The 21,077-nt window shown below is 43.7% G+C and overlaps 1 protein-coding gene across 8 annotated transcripts in view; it reads right to left on the reverse strand.

Annotated features, from left to right (window-relative positions):
* Positions 1-21,077, reverse strand: part of ARHGEF12 (Rho guanine nucleotide exchange factor 12) — a 97,165-nt gene that overhangs the window by 16,492 nt on the left and 59,596 nt on the right. For 6 of the 8 annotated variants that reach the window (XR_003997235.1, XR_003997232.1, XR_003997230.1 and 3 more), the window contains 20 exons: positions 20,569-20,679; positions 19,804-19,902; positions 18,389-18,431; positions 17,855-17,960; positions 17,086-17,223; positions 16,537-16,569; positions 15,480-15,594; positions 14,856-14,961; positions 14,315-14,527; positions 13,741-13,885; positions 13,353-13,388; positions 11,298-11,452; positions 10,417-10,563; positions 9,555-9,640; positions 7,522-7,647; positions 6,612-6,726; positions 3,585-3,685; positions 3,255-3,332; positions 844-919; positions 289-456 (listed from right to left, as the gene is read on the reverse strand). Coding sequence is in view for 1 of the 8 variants with exons in the window: in XM_030538449.1 (XP_030394309.1) it covers positions 289-456; positions 844-919; positions 3,255-3,332; positions 3,585-3,685; positions 6,612-6,726; positions 7,522-7,647; positions 9,555-9,640; positions 10,417-10,563; positions 11,298-11,452; positions 13,353-13,388; positions 13,741-13,885; positions 14,315-14,527; positions 14,856-14,961; positions 15,480-15,594; positions 16,537-16,569; positions 17,086-17,223; positions 17,855-17,960; positions 18,389-18,431; positions 19,804-19,902; positions 20,569-20,679 (2,197 nt within the window). In the remaining 7 variants the exon portion in view is untranslated. The remainder of the gene's footprint in view (positions 1-288; positions 457-843; positions 920-3,254; positions 3,333-3,584; positions 3,686-6,611; positions 6,727-7,521; positions 7,648-9,554; positions 9,641-10,416; positions 10,564-11,297; positions 11,453-13,352; positions 13,389-13,740; positions 13,886-14,314; positions 14,528-14,855; positions 14,962-15,479; positions 15,595-16,536; positions 16,570-17,085; positions 17,224-17,854; positions 17,961-18,388; positions 18,432-19,803; positions 19,903-20,568; positions 20,680-21,077) is intronic. The other 2 variants (XR_003997233.1, XR_003997231.1) reach the window with 1 other exon arrangement.

Here is a 21,077-nt window from a genome sequence, read left to right on the forward strand (position 1 = left end):
AAAGCACTTTTCTTCTGGGGCTCTCAGAGTACTTCACTTAAACATTAACTAGAGCTCACACCACCTCTGTAAAGACACTACCCCATTTTACAGAGGGGTAACCAATGTAGGCAGCTTAAACGGCTCATCCAAGGTAACACTGCAAATCAAAAGTGCAGCTGAGAATTAAATCCAGGAGTCATGACTCCCAGTGTCCTGCTCCAACTCCTAGACAAAAACTTCCATCCTCAAATGGCCTTGCCTTTGCATTCAGCTTACTCCCACGTTTTGCCCATTGGTTGCACTGACCTGTTGCCACCTGGCGAACCAGCACAGTGTTCAGCTTGATAACAGGACTGAATGTGTGTTTGCTGTCAGAGGTAGATGCCAGGATCTTACTGTGACACCTCAGCACCAGTTTATCATCTTGTTTTTGCAACAGCACTAGAATATCCTCCAAGAGTAGCGTGTAGAGATCTGTAAAGGGCAAAAACAGGCCTGGAATGAGTTAACTAGTCACTCCCTCACATCACACCTCAGGGCATGTAGGAAAAAAAGGCTGTGTTTTCTATTATATGCAGAGGTAGTGCCAGTTTAAGTAAAGCTTGCAAATCTCTCATCAGAACCACAGCAGGACTACAGATGGGACTGGCTCATCTCCCAGCAGACTGCAGGACCCAGCATGGTCCTAATGATACTCAGACACTTCAGATTTGACAGGAATAACTGAATCCGCTTGAGGAGCGGACATGAGTTTGTACAGACAACGGTACAACTCATAATTGGGAATCACAGCTATGCCACGTCTTTTCCCCGCCTTGGTCACAAACTCAAGTTCAAGTAGGCTGGTGGGATAAGGCTCACCAATAGTCTTGTCCCGATTAACCTTCCAGGTCAGAGGTCCTTCGTGAATCATCTTCCTTTTGGTTAAATCCAAATTCTGTGAATATGAGGGGAGAAGAAAAAGAAAGTAGCTTTCATATGGAGTTCACTGCATGGGAACTTTGGAGGTCAAGGTAGAAGGCACTCCTGTCAGAAGACCAGTAGCTGAATCCAAAGACAGGTAAAATGAGATTTAGAATCTGTGTTATTTGTGTGAACCGAGAACCTCTGGGTTGTTTCACTCCTCAGAAGTTTTTCATATGGCACGAGGTCAGTGAGTGCTGTTTTCCCTGTTGTGAAAGGATAGGATTCTCCCACCCTGTTCCAGGCACAGGGGGATGTCAGGACAGTAAAGGGTGAGGGAATGGAAACTGTGTGTGTAGGCACTGGAACCAGGGAGCCAAAAGGCCATGCCCCCTCCTACTTTTTAACATGGACGTAATTTGAGGGGTCAGCATGCCCCCCCCCCAAACTGCAAGCCTCAAGCAGGCATGGAGCAGCGCCAGCTGGGGCTGTGCTTCACAGCGGGAGAGCTTATCATTGTTATCAGCTCTCCAGTCTCAAAATGCAGCCCCAGCCAATGCTGCTCCATGCCTGTCTGAGGGTTGCAGTTTGGTGGGGTCAGAGGGGGGCATGCTGACCCCTCAAATTATGCCCATGTTAAAGAGTGAGGTGCATGGCCCCCAGTGCCAGTGCCCCCTCTCCCCTGTACTTCTACAAAGGTTCTGGTGCCCTTGGTGAATGTGATAACATGGGATCTCCTGCCTGTGGCTAGAGGGCATTGGGAAGGTGAATTGTGTTCCAGGGATAAGTGGGGCAGTGAAAGCTTCTGGGCAATCTAGGTAAAGGACAATAGGGGAGAGGCTGTGGTCACTAGCAAGTGCCAGGGTATTTGATGACTGGATTTAACCTCTAAGTAATGGGTGGATGTATAGGATTTTTAGTAGAGGGGACAATTTCTAAGTCTACATGGAAAGCTGGGTTGGATCCTGTGGCCTATAGTTTCTAAAATTAGATACAGCATGAAAGAAAGAACTTGAGACCTTCTGACACACAAATATCTTCTAATGTTCTAATCAGGTTTTGTTTGGACGAGGGATGTGTGTATGCAGCCTTACACAACCTTAGACATTTTCAGGAGAGGATTTTATTTTAAATGAAGTTCTGAAGCATTATCATAACAATGGATTGTTTCCATCAGTATTGTGTCAACAATTCATACAAATGTTTGGAATTTATATTTTACTTTGTTAGTGCTTCAAAATGTGGACTGCATGTTAAGAGTGTCTACAGGATGAATTACTTTGATGATCTGCTCGACTTTATAATGTCACAGTTATTCACTCATGTCAGGGCTCCTGAGAGATCTGCAGGCAAGCTAGTAGAGGTAGTTATTTTCATTAGCCATACCTTCCAAGTTTCAGAGTTTATATCAAGATGGCAGATTTTATATTTCCATGAGTCCTTTATTTCATGACTTAGAGTTTGCAAGCCTTCTTTAGTAGGCTGGCATACCATACAAAAGCACTTCTGAGTGAACTCCATGAGCCTTGAAACAAATATATCTCTTTGGATATTCTAACATGTTAAAACTTTCACATGGTCACTAACAGCGCAAGAAACAGTATATACTATTATGAAAAGATGAACACTGAGTGTATATCCTGACCATTTTTTGTACATTTATACCAAAAGGAGCAGCCCTGTCCCTAGATATCTGTGCCCCCTGTCCTCTAAACAAAACTATCAGAAAAGTTACAAGCTCCACTGTGAGACCTGCTGGAGTTTAAACAGGACATGAAGCACAGCACTCTAGCACTGGATTTAGAAGCTCAGCTACCTATACCATTGGATCTTCAAATGTGAATCAAGCATTGCTACAAGTTCCACTTGTGAAACCAACACAATTTCTAAGCTTTGGTTCTCCCAAAGGACTTCCCTGTTCTGCCAGCAGTGCTGTGAAGTAGGAGATAATGTAGCGCTATCCCACCACAAAGTGCACATACTCTATTGCTTGTTTCAGAAGGGGATATATAAGCCATGTACCAGTTCTCTCTCATGTGACATACAAGTGAAAAACCTAGTGTTCCATAGCAGTTTTGTTCCATGACATTTACAAGTTCCACAGACATTCTCCCTTTTGTAAGATCAAGTTATTAAATTCATGGAGACCTTCCGAGAGCAACTGGAGGTTCAGGTTTTCATATCTAATAAATGTTCTACTTAATCTTTATATAAAATAAATTTATCTCTCACCAGAGATTCTTCATGAGAAGTTTAAATTGGAACGAGTTTTTTTGACTTTACAACCAAGTTTTAGCAGGAAGCATCACCAGCCTAACTACAGGGGGTCACTATCATGGTTCAATAATCACTTCCGCTCCACCACTCACCCTGATCTCATCCAGCATAGGGTACTCCGACTGCTTCAAGTAGGACAGGTCAAGGCGACGCTGATAATCTTCCAGACGCTGGAAGGACACAGGATGAAGTCATGGTTATAGTGGTCTGGGACAACTTGGAAGAGTCCAAGTACATGCAAGTGACTCTCAGAACTTCAACAAGATCACAGAGGCTTGGGATTCCAGCTCTAGGAGTAGTACGAGATTACACCACAAAATGCGCTTCATTCCTTCAACCACAGTGCTCGCAATTCTGGATTGTTCCTCTTCATCTCCCCATCATCCACCCTTGTCCAGCCTTCTCATTCCCTCCCCTCCTACCTGCTTATTCTCTGATTCTTTGACAGCCTGGTTCACATAGTTAAGGATCTGACGGCAGTGATCCGCTGCTTTCTTCACTTTCTCCTTCTCCTCAGGCCGTTCTACAAGAGGGCAAAGAAATAAAGACGAGGTGAGCTTCAGAGGAGGGGTAAAAGGAGAATTAAGAACATAACATAAGAAAGGCCATCCTGGGTCAGACTAATGGTCCATTTAGTCCAGTATCTAATGCAACACACTGGCCCCTCAAGATCAAAGAGGGGAGCTGGACTTTGTAAAACATTCAATTAGCTTTCATCACTTCACAGATTTATGATGGAAATAGCTTCACATCAGAGAGAGCTAGGGTTTAGATCACATTGGATACAGGTCCATGATACCAATCCAACAGTAGAGGTGGCATTCTATTACCTTACCCACCCAAAACAGGGACACACAAGGACTTTACAGAAAGTTTCTCCACTTCATCAATTCCTGTCCAAAGGGAATTCTGAGTTGTGAGAGAAGTTTGCTAGAATTCCATTCTAGTTCCCAGAGAGGTTGGTCAGGGCAGACTGAGGGCCAAAGGAAGAAACAGGAAAGAGATGCAACATTTTTTTCCAGGTGCTGTCTAATGTTTAAAGAGATGGAGGAGCTGGGTCAGTGGTGAATGCCTAACATCTGATAAAAAAAAACCTCATACTTTGAAACTTATGTGAAAAAGTGATAAATTGATAACGGCAAATAAACATGACTAAATAATTAGAAAGTGTAAAATCAAAACTGCAGCTTCTAAGCCGTAGCCTTTTCTATAAAGGACAAACATTTAAAAAATAGAGAAGGGAAAAAAAATTCTGTGCAAACATGAAAGTAATACTATAGATCAGGTCTCACTGCAACCAGCATCTGTTATTAAATCTTTATTAAGAAGGGTGCACTTGGGATTACCACCAAGCTTTTGTGCACTTTCCAGGCTGAGATGGGTGAATAATGGATTTTTCCCGTTCGCTGGAAATCAAAAAAAATGGTTCTGGGTCAAATCAAAAATGGATTTTTTTGGAAATTTTATCTGCATCAGAGAAATGCAGGACTGGAAGGGACACTCAAGGCATCCTCTAGGCCATCTCCCCATGCTGAGATAGGACTCAAGTAAACTTAAGACCATCTCGACAGGAGTGTGTTTGTTTAACCTGTTCTTAAAAACCTCCACTGACAGGGATTCCACAATCTCCCTTGGAAGCCTATTTCAGCACTTAAGTACCTTTACAGTTAAAAGTTTTTCCTAATATCTAACTTGAACCTCCCTTGTTGTACACTCAACGGCTTACTTTTTGTCCTACCTTCAATGGACATGGAGAACAACTGATCGTAGTCCTCTTTATAGCATATGTTGAGGACATATTTGATGACTACTATGTAGGTCTCCCCTCTCCTCATCAGTCTTATTTTCTCAAGACTAAACATGCCCAGTTTTTAACTTTTCCTCACAGGTCAGGTTTTCTCCTTGCCAATTTTACATCTCATTTGTCAAGGTCTTTTTGAATTCTAATCCTGTTCTTCAAAGTGCTAGGAATCCCTCCCAGTTTGATGGCATCTGCAAATTTTATAGGCACACTCTCCACTCCATTAACACACTCATTAATGAAAATATTGACTAGTACTGACCCAGGATGGGACCCCAGTAGATGCACCCTCCAGTTAGACAGCAAATCACTGATAACTACTCTGAATAGTCATAGAATCATAGAAGACTAGGGTTGGAAGAGACCTCAGGAGGTCATCTAGTCCAACCCCCTACTCAAAGCAGGACCAACCCCAACTAAATCATCCCAGCCAGGGCTTTGTCAAGCTGGGCCTTAAAAAACCTCTAAGGATGGAGATTCCGCCACCTCCTACGTAACCCATTCCAGTGCTTCACCACCCTCCTAGTGAAATAGTTTTTCCCTAATATACAACCTAGACCATCTTCTGAAACAAAAGTTGTCCCCAATGCATTCCAAGAACTTCCAGATTAATTTTCCAACATCTATTTAGTTTAAATTCTCCACTACTACCAGATCTCGTGTTTTGGATATTTATATTATTTCTTCCAGTTTGAAAAAATGTGTTTAAATTTCAGGCATTTTGACAAAAGCAAAGAGGACAAGCTTCACAAAACAGGGGAGGAGCAACTCCCTTATAACCAAGCATATCACTAGTGTCAGGCTACTCTCCCGGGATTTGGGAAACCTGGGTTCTGTCTGATGTGGAGAAGGGACCTGAACGTCCATCTCTTACATCCTATTAGAGTCCCCTAGCCACTGGGCTATAGGATATTCTGTATGAGTCTTTAATTTCTCCCACTGAAGATGTTCTATGTTGTATAAAAGAAAACAATCATCACTGGAGCAGAGATTGAAACATGATTCTCCTGCATCCTGATTAGAGTGCTACAGTTATGTTAGAGAGTCAATTGCCCAAAACCAGAACAAATTTTTTTCTAATCAAGCAGAAAGAAAAAGATTGTTTCAACATGACCTTTTTGGTCATGTTTTTTTGGTTTGGTCAAAACTAGTCAGCGAACTTTACATGAGCTCACGAATAGTTTCATGTCAATCAAAACTGCATTTTAGTGACATACAGGCGAGTAAGGTTCTGCTGTGTGTATCAACGTTACTACCACCCTCAGAAGATTTAAAGGGTGGTAATGGTAGCAATATTAGATTAAAAGTCTTCGCATTGGATGTGGATAGAGAGAACTTCTAACATTAACACTATTTCCAGAACCTAGATATTAACATGACAAATATATTAAAAATGCTTAAGACAGAATGTTGAAGCTTGCAGGCATCAAACCGCTTTTGAATCTTATTTCCCAAGTGCATGTGCTTTTCTCATAGGGAGTGGATGTTAGAAAAGGCATGAGAAAGGATAGAGGATACATGCTGAGAACAGTCACTGACCCAGGGCAGTGAACAATTATGCATACACTTTTAAGAGAGTCAGATTTGTTTGGCAAAACTGCCAAAATGCACGCACAAAAATAATGGCTCCCTCATGGAAATGTTCTACCTGAGTACTTGGCGATATTATCCAGCAGAAGGGGGTACTTAGTCAGCCTCTGCATCTCAGTGGGAATGATATCTTTCAGCTGCAACCGGCGACACAGTGGATTGCTCTCAGCATCCTAAAATTAAACAGCGTAATAATGGCATTTGTCATTTTTATTAGGACTATAATTACCTGAACATGTACCATCTATTCATCATATAAGTGTCTATTACTTCACATTTCCGGTAATTAAATACAAGACAAGAAATGCCTAGATTTATCATTCAGACTACACAGCCCAGTTTCATCTGAAGTTACATATAGTAAAGGCTCATCACCAAAGCAGTGGCTTCCTTCCCTCATTACTTCACATAGGCTGGTACCATCCATAATCAATCTCAGGTCACTGCCATATAGGAAAGACATCAGCTTAATCTTTCACACTACGTAGACACTACATTTTTCAAAATTACATCAGTCTTTGTATTACCAGAGTTCCCATCCAACGGTAATGCAGATAATGCTCTTCTCTTCAGATGGCACACATGCCAAGGTCCTTCCCAGTGGGATAGGTATACCACAGATCTCTTGCGTTTGGGGCACACACCCAACTGTTTACTCTGCCCTGCTGGGCTATACAGAACACCTGTTCCCAATCGGATATGTGCACAGCATAACAAGGATGGGTATCTAAGTCCTATAACTGAACATGCTTCTCTCTACCAGCATAGCATCTTGAATCCTCAACATTAAAGGTTCATCTGTCCAAAAGTGATTAACAGAGACAATCTGCTGTTGGAAATAATCCCAATCCAACAGCAATGTTAGATATAATCCCGCTAATTGTATTAACCTTATTTACAGTCCCTGCTTATCCTTCACTGACCATCATCCACACTTGGGATCAGTTCCAATTTTGAGTGAAACTCACCTGCACAAAGGTTTGGAAGCGAGAGTCTTTCTTCTGCCGTGATTTGATCACCTCTAGAGCAAAAGGCTGGTTACTACAAAAGGTGGCAGTTGCGTGTTTCAGATTCTCCTCTCCTGCTCCACTGAACTGTGCCAAGAAACCCAGGAAACCAAATTTAGACAGAGAAACTGGGCACGTGCCAGCGTGAGCTCTGGCACACGTTGCAATTGCTCACCGAAAGCAAAGAAGCTGTCCAGACCCGCAAAATAGCCATGTTTACAGCGTCTTGTCTCCAACTGATACAGACTGCCTTTAAGGCTTCTTCACCCCAACCCGCCAAGGAACCCTTTGCAGCTGAGAAGATCTCCCATCAGGCCTGCTTTTACACAACCCACTTTTCACAATCACGATCTTTCCTTCAATACCAAAGGCAGAAAGCACTGCAAGGCATGGAGGTCACTCCTGATTCAGAAGAGGACACAATGCCATTGCTCTGTCCATCAAGCCACTGAGTCAAAAATTAGCCTTGGTGTAAGCAGGTACAACTACACTAATTTAAATAATGAGGGATGAATTGGGCCTATTTTACTTTGCCATTGGCCTGTACAAGCAAGTCCAGGGTTGCCTGTGAAACCATGTGGTTAGGCCAACCACTACAAGCTCCCAGGATTCAACACGTGATCTTGTTGCCTGCTCCAAACTTCTGCAGCAAGATGGCAGGTGGAGTTGCAAAATATATCAGTAAAAAAAATGAGCAGGGCTGATGACTGCAAGAGACTGTGCTGCAAACCCCTGTATCTGCTCTCCTTTGCACCCACCCTTGAGACAGCCCAAGGGTATGTCTTCACTAGCAACATTAAAGCGCTGACACAGCACTGCTTTAACGTGGCTGTGTAGTTGCAGCATCAGCGCTCAGAGAGCGCTTTCTCAGCGCCGTAAAAAAACACCCCACCCCACGAGAGGACTAGCTGCCAGTGCTGGTGCACTGTCTACACTGCCACTTTACAGTGCTGAAACTTGAAGCACTCAGGTGTTTTTTCACATCCTGAGCAAGAAAGTTGCAGTGTAGACAAGGCCCCAGATTCCCTGAAAAATGCCTACTACTTGGAATGCAGTCCTGTTTTTTGGTTTGACCATTCAGCTGAAAAATTTCAAGGGACTGCATTGGCGTGGTGAACAATGCCCAGCGTCCTGACATCCCAAGCCTTCCATCCACACAATTTAAAAGGAACGTGCGCAAAATTTTTTGCTTCTTTACAATATACAGAAGAGACCCAAAAGGTTTGGGACTTCCCTCCGTCCAAAATATCAGGTCTATGTTGCCTTCTTTTTGCTAGAGGAATGGAGAACTGGTGGGATGAATACATCACAAGAGACTGAAAACTGAGCACTTGAGAATGGAAGGTGTTTTAGCCTAACCTGGAAACTCTAAATTAAATACATTTCACAAGACAGCAACAGAAAAGTTTGACCCTCAGGATAAAAGCGTATTTTGAAGGACTGAAAACACTCCCAATTCCTTCCACTTGGGTGTGAGAAAACTCCCATTCCAATTCTCTAGTAGTTTTATGAATCCTCCAGCAGAAATACAGGGAATACAATACTTTATAGTCTCAATATTTTCACGGTAAAAATATAAGTAACCCAACCACCCAGCAAAAGCCATTTATCTTCTCTCTCTCTCACACACACACACACACACACCCCTCCCTTCTGTCCTTCACACATCATAAAGAAGCAAAAAAAGCAGACAAGTTTCCTCCTCTAAGGAGGTCACCTTTAAAGAAATGACTCACATATTTATCTTTAACAGAATAAAAGCACTCCGCTAGATAAAGCAGTCAGCAAATTCCATGTTGAGCTCCCTTCACCTTCTCACAGTCCTGCGTCCCCACCTCCATATCAGCTCCACAGAAATGACCAATTTCAGATATTACCTTCTTAGTAGGTGCAAATTACACTGGTTTCTCTGAGGCTTTATTTACTATGGTTATTGGACTCTCACTTTCAGGAATATTTACATTTCTGAACAGGGAGAAAAAAATTCATTTTACCCAGGTTAGCAAGTCTTCCCCAATCTGATCAATAACAGAGGTCTCATTCCGTTTACGGACAGCTTTCATCTGATCATTCAAACCAGCTGGAGGGGGGAAAAAGAAAAAAAGAAGGGATAATTAATACAGTCTAAATTGGCCATTTATTTCAAAATGCAAACAAACCAAAAAGAAGACTGGATTTGCAATAATCACCCAGCAAATTAAAGTGAAACATAGAAGAGCTAGATGGTAGGCTAATATTGATAAACAGGAATCATTAATAAGAATGAACAATAAATAACCATTCCAAGAACTTTTCCAACTTTACTTTGTCTACTTCACAAGGAGGAGAGGGTTAATGCTATTCTACTTTTAAAATGAGGGTAAACCAACACAGTAAGGTTACAGTGAAAGGCTTGCCCAAAAAAGTCACACAGTGATACAGCTGGAATCCTAAACAGTCCCTTGCTCTAACCACTAGGAAACGCTGCTTTTCAGAAGCATCAGCATCCAAATTCTTATCACTCCCTCTAGTAGCCCTCTGCCTATTATCCTCCTGTCTGGTTAGTTTTTTCGCACATGCCTGAGTATTCATCTCAGTATTGCTCTGTTTATGAAAAAGGGGGTGTATATCACCTCAAGACAGCTTGGCGATGTGGATGAGAACAAGAGTGTATCTGGCACCTTGCCAACAGCTATGCTTGTAAACAAAGTGCAAAATGATTGCGTGCATGTAATTCAAGTGCTGTCTGTGGATGCTCACTGTGTGCGGATATACTTATGCATACTTGCATCAGCAAGCATGTCTCTCTCAGAGGTGTGCATCCATCACTGCTGTTGTGAGGCTAACAGAGCTGAAAGGTGCCTCATCTGCCCTTACTGTGGAGCAGAAGGATATCCTCCAGGTTTGAAAAGATTTTGCGCAGGTCAGAGGGGGTCAGGATGCCTTCACGGAGTACACGCTGGTAGAAGACCTGATGCAGAACCTTCAGTGTACGGACGTGAGCTCGCTCAGTGTAGAACAGCTCTGAAGAGGAAGAAAAGAAATATGGGATTATTACTCATTTAAAGCAGTAACAGTCTGTGGATTCCAACATGGTCCATAGCAGCAAGTCAAAATCTGCCAGCCATCGAGTTACTTAATAAATTAAGCAGTTTAGAGAGCGTACATTAACTCAGGGGTCAGGAACCTGAATCTGTGAAACTCTCCCCCCCATCTGTGCCCTCCTTGCTGGCCCAGATTCTGGTGTACTAAGAAGTCAGAAACCATGCTTTGTTACCCTAGATACAGGAACGTGCAGGGAAGCAAACTTGTTACTGAATTAACCATTTACTTGGGGCAAACTGTAACACTTACCAGCTTACTCGGTCACACACACAGCTCTGTAGACTTGTACGATTTGAGATCAAGGTGAAGTCTCCATGAGCGTGCTGGGATAGGAGCCATTCCCTTCGATCCTGCTTTTTCCAGCAAGCGGTATATAGTCCTCCCTGCCTCTCTATTCCTCCAAGCATGCTGTAAGGTGGTCCTTGTTTTGCCATCTAAAATTGCTTGTTTCTGCCAGTCTAGCATCTCTGTATGTTACCTACTGATATATAAACTCTATACCAGCAGTTTGCACATGCTTGCAGTTTGCAGGCCAGAAACTACAGCTTGTTCCTAACTATGAGCCATTCAGAAGAAGAAAGTGTTCATTTTAAGTTTTGGGAAATTGTAGGTTCCAGGAGCTGGTGGGTCAGCAAAGAGAAACACAAACTCACCATTAATCACTTCCTGGCGTTTGATTTCGTAGAGTTTCAGCCCCAGCAGCACCTCTTGGCTCACCAGCTGCTGCCAGTTGGGAGGATCAGTCTCAGTGTCAAAATCGAACAGCTCATCCTCACTCTGAATATCCCCAAAGCCCACACTGTCCATCCTGGAGAGAGAGAGAGAACACGCCAGTCAGATGCCTTCTGATTCAAGCACCAACATAGGAAAGAACATGGCAAAGTGGAGGCAGAAGGGGGAAAGGGGGGCACTGTTGTAAAATGTTAAAAAAATACTCAGGAAAGCTGCCAGAAGCCTTCTGGTTACAGATGCAGTTTGGTACTTAGATAAAGGTCTCTAAAAGGGCTAAGGCTTAGCGTTCACTCTTACAACACCCTCTGCACTGAGTATTATAATCCCCATTTTATGACATGGCTACACAGAGGTCAAGTCCTTTGCCCAAGGTCACACAGTAAGACTGCAGAAGGTGGGCAGGGGGGAGAAATATTCTCTTCCCTCCATCTGCAGATACTCCCCCAAAAATGTAGGGCTTGCTTACACTGGCAAGTTTCTGTGCAGTAAAGCGGCTTTTTGCGCTCAAACTGCAGACGCGTACATGCTGTGAAGCCACTTTGTGCACAGACTTCCCAGCTGCAGCCCTGCAAAAAAAAAACAAAAAAACAAAAAAACAACCCCCCCACCTTGACGAGAGTCATAAGGCTATTTGTGCAGAGGCTCTAGCCCTCTATGGCCAGTGTAGACACTGGATTGTTTTCTGTGCTGTAATTGGCCTCCAAAGCTGTCCCATAATGCCTCAAGTGACCCCTCTGTTCATTGTTTTTAACTTGGCTGCCCTGGAGACATGCGCCCCTCCTCTTTCAATGTGCAATGCTCATGCTGTTGAGCACAGAGGCAAGTGTGTGTGTGCGTGCACGAGAGAGAGAGAGATGGGGGTTGATGTCGGGGTTTCCTCCTCCCCCGCCTCAGGACTGGTTGCTTCCTGCCCGTCTGAACTTACAAAACAGCATGCTGACAAACTGTCCCCCAAAACAGTCTCTCCCCCCCAACGTCCATATACCCATACCCTCCTTGTCACACACTCTCCCCACACACTGCAGTTGAAAAGCAGCTGGCAATGTATTAGGCAGGGCCGGCTCTAGCTTTTTTGCCGCCCTAAGCAAACAAAAAAATGTAGTTGGAGTGCCGAAGTGCAAAAAAAAAAAAGGAGGGGGGGCGGAATATGCCACCCCAAGATTGGCCAGAATGCCACCGCTTACAATGAGCCATCCAAGGCATGTGCTTCCTTGTCTGGTGCCTGGAGCTGGCGCTGGTAGTAGGATGCCCATGGAACAATGGGATTGGGAAACCTGCATCATGTAATGCTGTACTTGCCCCATGGGGCATTGCAAACTCTTCCCAAAGTACCTGGCAGCCAGTTGCACAGTTTGATAGCTACCACAATGCATTGCTTTCTTTACCGTTGCAAGAGCTGCTAATGTGGATGCGCTCCAGCGTCACAAGGAGCACAGTGTGGACAGGCAACAACATTTTAAATTATAGCTTTTAATAAAAAGTGGTATAACTTGTGGCACAGAAACTTGCCAGTGTAGACATACCCATAGGAACAGAACCAAGTGTTCCTGACTCCCAATCCAACCATTATAAGCAGTGGTAGTAATCATTTGTGCTTTTCATTCAGATATCACACAGCGTGTGTATTAATACGTGGGTATTAATAACCCCATTACCCAGTACTATTATCTAAGACTGTCCTTGAAACTATTTTGAACAGGGACAGATTACAAATATCACTGAGTTCTACTTTATAAGAGTGTGGCCTGGTGGACAGAACACTTGAGTGGCATTCCGGAGACCTGGGTTCAAATCCCAGGTCTGCCACTGGCCTGCTAAGTGCACCTGATCAAGTCACTTTGTTTCTCCGTACTTCAATCTCCACTCTGTGGGAAATGGGTATAATTATGCTGACCTTCTTTTTAAAGTGCTCCATCGGGTATTACTATAAAGTAAAGTAACGTCTTTAGTTCCAACGAGTTCACAGCCATACTCACTTTCGGAAAGCTTTTGGTGTTCCCAAGTCAGCTAATCTAAACAAGAAAAAAACCACAACACATTACAAGATTATCTTGAGTAATGGGATTTCATTGCAGTCAGTGGAGCTTCAGAGTGAAATCTTAAGGGCTGGTTTGTGTCTCTAGCCAAACTTGACATTCCAGCCCTGATGCTGGAGAGAGAGAGTCTTCTAGTACAATTATCGTGGGAGGAAACTAAAGTATCTTGGGTCAGTGTCTCTATTCTCTCTCCTTCTCTCCCCAAGCCACCCCGAATAATGTTCAAAATAGGCCATGCTGCCAATGTTGTTCTACAGACAAGATATAACTGCTTTCATTCTCTTTGCTATGCCCTTCCCAGCGCCAAATAACCTGTGCCCATAAATACCTATCAAGTTCTCCTTCCTCCTCTAGCAGCTGGTCCAGCGGAGAGGATGGGAAATCAAAGATGGTGTTAGGTGTGCGGGGTGCGCCATCCAGAGAGTCACTAGGAGGCGGAGCATCTCCAGGCTGCTTGGGGCCTGAAAAGAGAACTGTCAAGGTTTTCCAGGAGAAATCAAAACACAAAACTAGTTTTCAGAGCTCTCTTGGAGGTTGAGCGGGCACAAAAAAAAAAAAAAAAAAAAAAAAAAAAAAAAAATCAACCCCAACCACAATTCCTGATCTTAGAAAGAAAGAAGCCTTAACAGAGAAGCATTTAACATTCCATTCATCTATTTCTGCAGGGCTGGGTACTTGAGCACTGAAGTTGAGGCTATTTCTTCCTCAGGATGATCAAACAAAAGAATTTGGAAGCCACATTCAAGAACCCAGTGACATAACTCAGCACAGATCACTGAAAAATGAAGAGTCAGTGTCTAAGGGCCTCAATGTTAGCAACATGCTCTTAAAATGGGATGGGCAATTTGCACATCCCGTCCGCAATACAGCCTTTAACCTTCTCCACTCCAGCATCCTCTCACCTGTCTCACTGTCCTTGCTTCCTTCCAGGGAAGTAAAGGGCACCATAGCTAAAGGAGACATAGGATTGGCAGGAGGGCATGTCGTGTCTGTGCCATCACTGGAGGACCCACTCTGGCGCATCTTGACAGAGTCTGGTGGCTCTGGACTAACTGAAGAGGCTGTGGATAAGTGCTTTGGATGGCGCTGCTTCTGCATTTCCATGGCCCTGCCAACTGAACAGAGACAGACCAGACACAGATTGCTGGAGGCCTTCCCGTCTCCAGAAACCCTCAGAGATTTCAACAAATAATTTAATTAGCTTACTCTGTTTTTTTAAAGTCACATCTCAAACCGAATGAGTCTCCAGTTAATGAATGGCTACTCAAGCTCTGATACGAGGATGTTGTTCAGAGGGTTTCTTTAGCCGACATCTGAAGTACTTTGTGCATTGCAGAGATTTTAAGTCTTATTGGGATATAGGGTGATGATGGGTGCAGAGACCAACTGATTTTTCAGACAGACAATTAGTAAGCAGAACGCACATTTCACAGTCCAACATACTTGCACTGTTGTCATGGCGACTCGGTCTCCGTGGTGGTCCCAGGATACTGGGGAAGCCTCTCCTCTTCACTTTTTCCTCCCCTTCTTTCTCTTTCTTTATACTTTGCTGTGGTTAATTCGCAACCAAAGAAAAACCAAATGAGGAACTGATTTCTCCAGGAGTCAGTTATAGCTATACCTGCTACTACCTCAGAATCCTAGAAGTTCAAGACGGTCGAGACCTATTCACACTAGTTTGTCTATCCCTATCCTGGTCTGTCAGTACAGGACAGTTCACAATAGTATTTAGATTTCAAGGAGAGAGCGGGTTCTAAGTGTCATTTTCTTACCCACAGCTTTTACAGGACTCGAAGTATGAGAATAGGATGACCAGGAGCCAGGCAGCAAAATGAGAGAGGAACAAAGCTAACATGTCAAAACACAGGCTCTTAAATCCATCTTTAGACACCTGACACTCTACAGTGTGGAGCAGCCCCAGCTCCCACTGAAGTCAATGGAGGCTGCAGACACTCAGCACCACTGGAAGCCATGGCCACTTATATTTAGGCACCTAAGTATGGAGTCTTACTTGAAGCACTCACGTTTGAGAAGGTTGGCCACCGACTCCGGACATGCCGCTCTTACCTTTATCTTTGGCAGGAAACCAATACGTCCACGCTTCTGCTCCAGGCTCCGGGGCTCCTTGACTTTCACACCCAAATATTTCATATAGGTGAGAATCACATACTGCATGGTTGAACTGCAAGACAAATGAAAGAGGGAAATGTAAAAACTCAGTTTGGCAAGCCTCTTAATTAAGAAATTGGCATACAGAGGTTAGTTAGAAAATCAGTTGTTAAAATCCTCTGGCACTGGGGCACCAATTCCTTTTGATATGACTCAGTCACAAGAGACCAGAAAACACCTTGCTCATCACAGAGCCTGTCCTCTTGCAGGTGCAAAATATAGTCCCTGATACCTCCTCTTGAGCAGTGGTTCTCAACCAGGGGTACCTGTACCCCTGGGTGTACTTAGACATCTTCCAGAGGGTATATCAACTCATCTAGATATGTGCCTAGTTTTACAACATGCTACATAAAAAGCTCTAGCCAAGTCTGTATAAACTAAAATTTCATACAAACAATGACTTGTTTGTACTGCCCTATATACTACACCAAAATCTAAGTACAATATTTATATTCCAATTGCTCTATTTTATAAATATACGGTAAAAATGAGAAGATAAGCAATTTTTCAGTAATAGTGTGCTATGATAACTTTTGTATTTTTATGTCCAATTTTGAAGGCAAGTAGTTTTTAAGTGCGGTGAACTTTGGAGGCAACCTAAGACAAATCAGACTCTTACAAGGCATACCCTAGTCTGGAAAGGTTGAGAACCACTGCTCCGTAACATCTAGGCAATTATCTAGAAAAATGTTTTCAGATGTTGTAGAACAGTAAACATACTATTAATACCACAAGGCAGCTAAGTCTCAGCTGGAGTAAAATTTGCCCCGATACAGTAGGGCTCCATCCAGACTGATCTCTGACCAAGAGCACATCTAGAAAATGTAGTTTGCTGCTACAGCCAGCAGGGGACTATGTTGTCCTGCTCAGCAAAAGTCAGACACCGAGCCAAGCAATAGCACTTAGGTGAGGTGATCTTAGTCCACATGAAAACTGCACAAAACTGGTACATTACCTCTTGTCTTCTTCCAGAGGCTGAGAAGTCATCCTGAAAATGGGAGAGAGAGTTTAAAGAACACAAACCAATCCCAAACAAACACACTCACAGTCAAAACAATCCAGCACAACAGCACCTATTTGTATAGTGCCTCCGCCTTGAATCCCAACAAATCCCAGCCAAACTCCATAGGGAGAAGCCAGCAGCTCTTCTAAAAATCAATTCTGCGGCTGCAAGTTTCTTTGAGCCAACTTAAAAAAAAAAATCTGGATCTGACACTCGAGATGCCAAGAACAGAAGCCCTGGAGCTGCTATTTGCTTATCCCTGGAATACTTAATTCCACTACGGACTATCTGGGGATATTTGCTCTGGATTCATTTTCCGATGGCCTCCATTACACTGATGGGTAATCCAACAGCTGCCAGAAGCAAACTAGGGAGGAGGGGAAAGGTGATGACCCTGAGCTGTTTTCAGTTCTCAACTCCTTTGCTTTGCTCTCATCAAGCCTTGAGTGGATAGAAGACAGTCTGCATGTTACCCCCACATTCACGCACGCTGCTACTTACAACACCTCCTCGATTTTGATAATTATCTGCTCCGCACACGCCCGCTCTCTCTCCAATGTGATCCGGTCACGGACACGTTCTGCATCCAGCTTGGTCAGTTCATTTTCCGCCAGCGTCAATCCCATGCTACGCTTCTGTCTAAATAAAGAGAGAAAATAACCACATGAAGTAACATACCTGGGTGATGTGAACAAGTAGCCTCCCAGCGTTCAGAATGCTCGATAGTTCCAGTCCCACCTCACCTACCAAAATGTTATGTGGCCTTGAACTCACTTCTTCTCTGTGCATCATTGGCCTAAGCAGTAAAGCAGAGCCAAAACCACTTCACAGAGCAAAGGGGCTTCATGAAACTGTAGCCTCTTCTGAGGTCAACGGAGGCAGCCAGACTGCTGTACAATAAGCTGTGCCCCATATAGGGAGAGGCGGAGTTGGGCAATAATGACCAAGGAAGAGGGGACATCTGATCTGAGCACTGTGCACTCAGTGTCTGCGCCAATACAGAGGGCATTTGAAGAGCCCAGGGCTGTCCTTCCAAGCAATCACAGATTACCATGGAATTGCTCTGACCACACCACAGCAGAGAAGCAAGTGAGCTCCAAAATTCTGGAGTATCCCCACAGTGACTTGCTAACATGGAGGATTCATCTAGGCCAAGGACAAATTACCGAGTCCTGGAAGTTTGAACTTCCCTCAATATTAACAGAATATTAACTCTGGGCAGGGATGAAGTTTAGTGCTCAGTACAAATGGCAATAAAGAGTCTACATACCTGAAATCTTCCAGATGCCTCTGGACATCTGGATAGACTTTATCTTGCATAGTTTGGATATAATGGCGGTGCAACTCCTCTGGAATGAGTTCTGGCCTTCTTTTTTCTGCAGGTGAAGGGAGGAAGAAGAGGCGGGGTTTCACTTTAGAACACTGTATTACAGTAGTTACTCTGTATTAGACTGAAGAGCTTATGTGGATGGCTTTCTCCTATGTTGCAGTGACTTTCTACCTCCTGCTGTCTCCCACATGCAAGTGCATTAAGCACCAACAGCGTTAGCTATACCCAATATCATATTAAACAAATACAAGATGTAGGTGCCCACACCTCCCATCTAGCCATATACTAGAGCATATATCTTCTTCCCCATCAAACACCAACAAGACCGTCTACCTGTCTCTCCAAGTTGGACATGCAACACTGTCTCAAAAACTCACACCTAAAGACACACACAGATTTCTTTAAGAGATCTGTTAAGATTGTCTCAAACAGTAGGATCGATGCCAACAGACACTCAGTATAAAAGGACCTTACCTAGATCTATAGATATTTCATCTGGAACTGGAACCTTCAGATTCTGAAAAAGGAAAGCAAACGTAAGAGTGAGACCATATGTGACAGGCTCTTCTCTCCCAATAGGCAGATCAAATCTGAGGACTTCCAGCAGTCACAAAGGCAATTCCCTCTGCTCAGAATGTATAGATTCTAAGGCTAGAAGGGACCATTGTGAACACAGGCCACAGACTTTCCCCAAAATAATTCTACAGCTGATATTTTAGATAGCATTGCACTGTTACTAGGTGCATCATGGAAGTGGTTTCACCTTTCTTCAAGGCATGTGATACAGACCCCTGCTTCAGGCAGGATATCCAATGAGCCTGTCCATGGGTCTTATCCGTTATGGCAAAACAGAAGTTCCTTGTCTTTGTAAAACAGATGCCAGTGTGGGAATTGTCAACTGTCACATCAATTTAAGCAGCAGAATCCAACTCTACAGCAATGGACGAACTGCCCTGGGTTATCTTGGACGTCAAACTCATTCCACTTCCTAACAAAGAACATGCTGCTCACGAATAAGGGGATTTCCAGAGTCCTGGGGTTGTGGCCAGCTAATTTTCTTACATTCAGTGCTAAGATTTTAACAAGGAACTACAGTAGTTATGGGAGACAGATGAAGTGCCTCTGCCTGTGTACTGCTTTTAGGGGGGGAAGATTAGAAAACCAGGAGTAACCTTTTTTAAAAAAAATATGTTTGAAAAAAGCTTTCAGTTTTCAGATTTCTGAGCATTGGTGGCAATGCTATGACAGCACAGTCAATTCAGCCATTGAGTCATTTCAGTTTACTCAACTATCATCATACATTTTAAACTGAGCAGAAGTAAACCTCAACCTGATAGACCACAAATGATAAAGAATAGAGAAGCCATATATAATGTATAATGGTTGCGAGCAATAGATGAAACACTATGTAAACTCCCAGAAGTTTGATGCATTGGAGAGAAGGTTGCATCAACTTTAATCCATAGCAACAAACTGCACGTGCACAGTACATTTCTGTAGTGCTTTTCATTGTGAATCCCCAGTTACACACACACACAGAAATGCAGCACCTCTAGGTTTGAAAGCACCGAACAACTGGAGTGCAGAATACCTTACAATATGTGCACAGAGTGGGGACCAAGGAGAGTTCTGGCCTACTCTTATGAAACGGATCATGGGATCTTTCATCAAGACACAGACAGTATTCTGGTATTTAAGACACCCACAGACAACAGCTTTTACCCCAGAAAACCGAAGGCTAGGTCTAACCTGCCTGGATACAAATGAAGGTCCCACAGTATCTGGAGCATTTCTAAGAGCTCTTCAGCACATCAGGATGAGTAAGGTAAAAATCAGTTCGAGTGCAGTTGCACGGGGAGACAAAAGGGCACACCTGTCTTGGAACCTACCGCAGCTCGGTCCAGGAAGAACTGGTTAAACTCAAGGAAGACACGACGAGTCTCTTTGGAGTTGGTCTGTTTGTACAAGTCCGTGTAAAGATAGCAGAGCTGGAGGAAAGAGAGAGAGAGAGTGAGAACTCTCCAAATTCTACCTGTGAATTTCCTCCCAATTGTTTAGAGGAAATAAGCTTCTCAAAACTCCAGTTACTGGCCAAGAACTTGCAACATGGCTGTGCTGAAGAGATGAATCAATACTTTTAGAGGTAATTTTATTTATCTGACATTTCCCTTCACTTAGGCCTCGGCCAGACTAGGGGAGGTAATCGATCTTAGATACGCAACTTCAGCTACGTGAATAACATAGTTGAAGTCGAATATCTAAGATCGAATTATTCACCCGTCCAGATGGTGCGGGACGATGTCCGCGGCTCTCCATGTCGATTCCGGAACTCCGTTCGGGTTGATGGAGTTCCGGAATCGATGTAAGCGCGCTCGGGGATCGATATATCGCGTCTAGACTAGACGCGATATATCGATCCCCGAGCAATCTATTTTAACCCGCCGATACGGCGGGGTAGTCTGGACGTGGGCTTACTCAAAAGCCCGAAGCATGCATGAGAAGTGAACCCTCACATGAAGAGAGCTTCATTTTTCTCACTGCCAAAGCAGCTGCACTATCCGGGATTATATTGCTTTAGAGAGAACTGACTCCAGACCACTCAGGCCCACCCCATTAACCTGTCCCAGCAGAACCATTTCAGAGCAACATCTTACCAGCGTTGCTGGGTCAAACTGAGACACCACATGATGCAGGAACACAGCCAGGTGAGCTGGGCGAGATTTCAGCAGCTCGATGTTCTGGAAACAGCTGCATTGCCCATTGATCTGTAAAGACACAGACAGTCCACTTCAACTGCACACAAAGGCCTGTGAGAAACCTGGAAGGCTTCATCCCAGTCAAATGGCTTCTCCTTTCTTTGGTAAGCAACAGAGCAGAACCAGCCTAACTCCATGACTCATGGACTGCCATTCTAGCCCTTCAGGAAGACCTCAGCATCAGCCCACTTCCTGGTCTTTTCCATATAATTTAGTACTTGAAAACACTTCCACACAAGACATAACAGAACAGAATCAAGAGCAAATTACTATTAAAACCCTTCAGTACAAAGGTATTACAAAAGATGACTGCTGTAGCAACACTGCCACTTACAAAAAGCCAATTAAAGCTAGGCAATACAATAAAGCAGATTCATTTCCGGTGACATTCAAGTTATGGGGAAAAA

The sequence above is a fragment of the Gopherus evgoodei genome, chromosome 19, assembly GCF_007399415.2.
Source record: "Gopherus evgoodei ecotype Sinaloan lineage chromosome 19, rGopEvg1_v1.p, whole genome shotgun sequence".
In the NCBI taxonomy this organism is placed as follows: domain Eukaryota; kingdom Metazoa; phylum Chordata; order Testudines; family Testudinidae; genus Gopherus; species Gopherus evgoodei.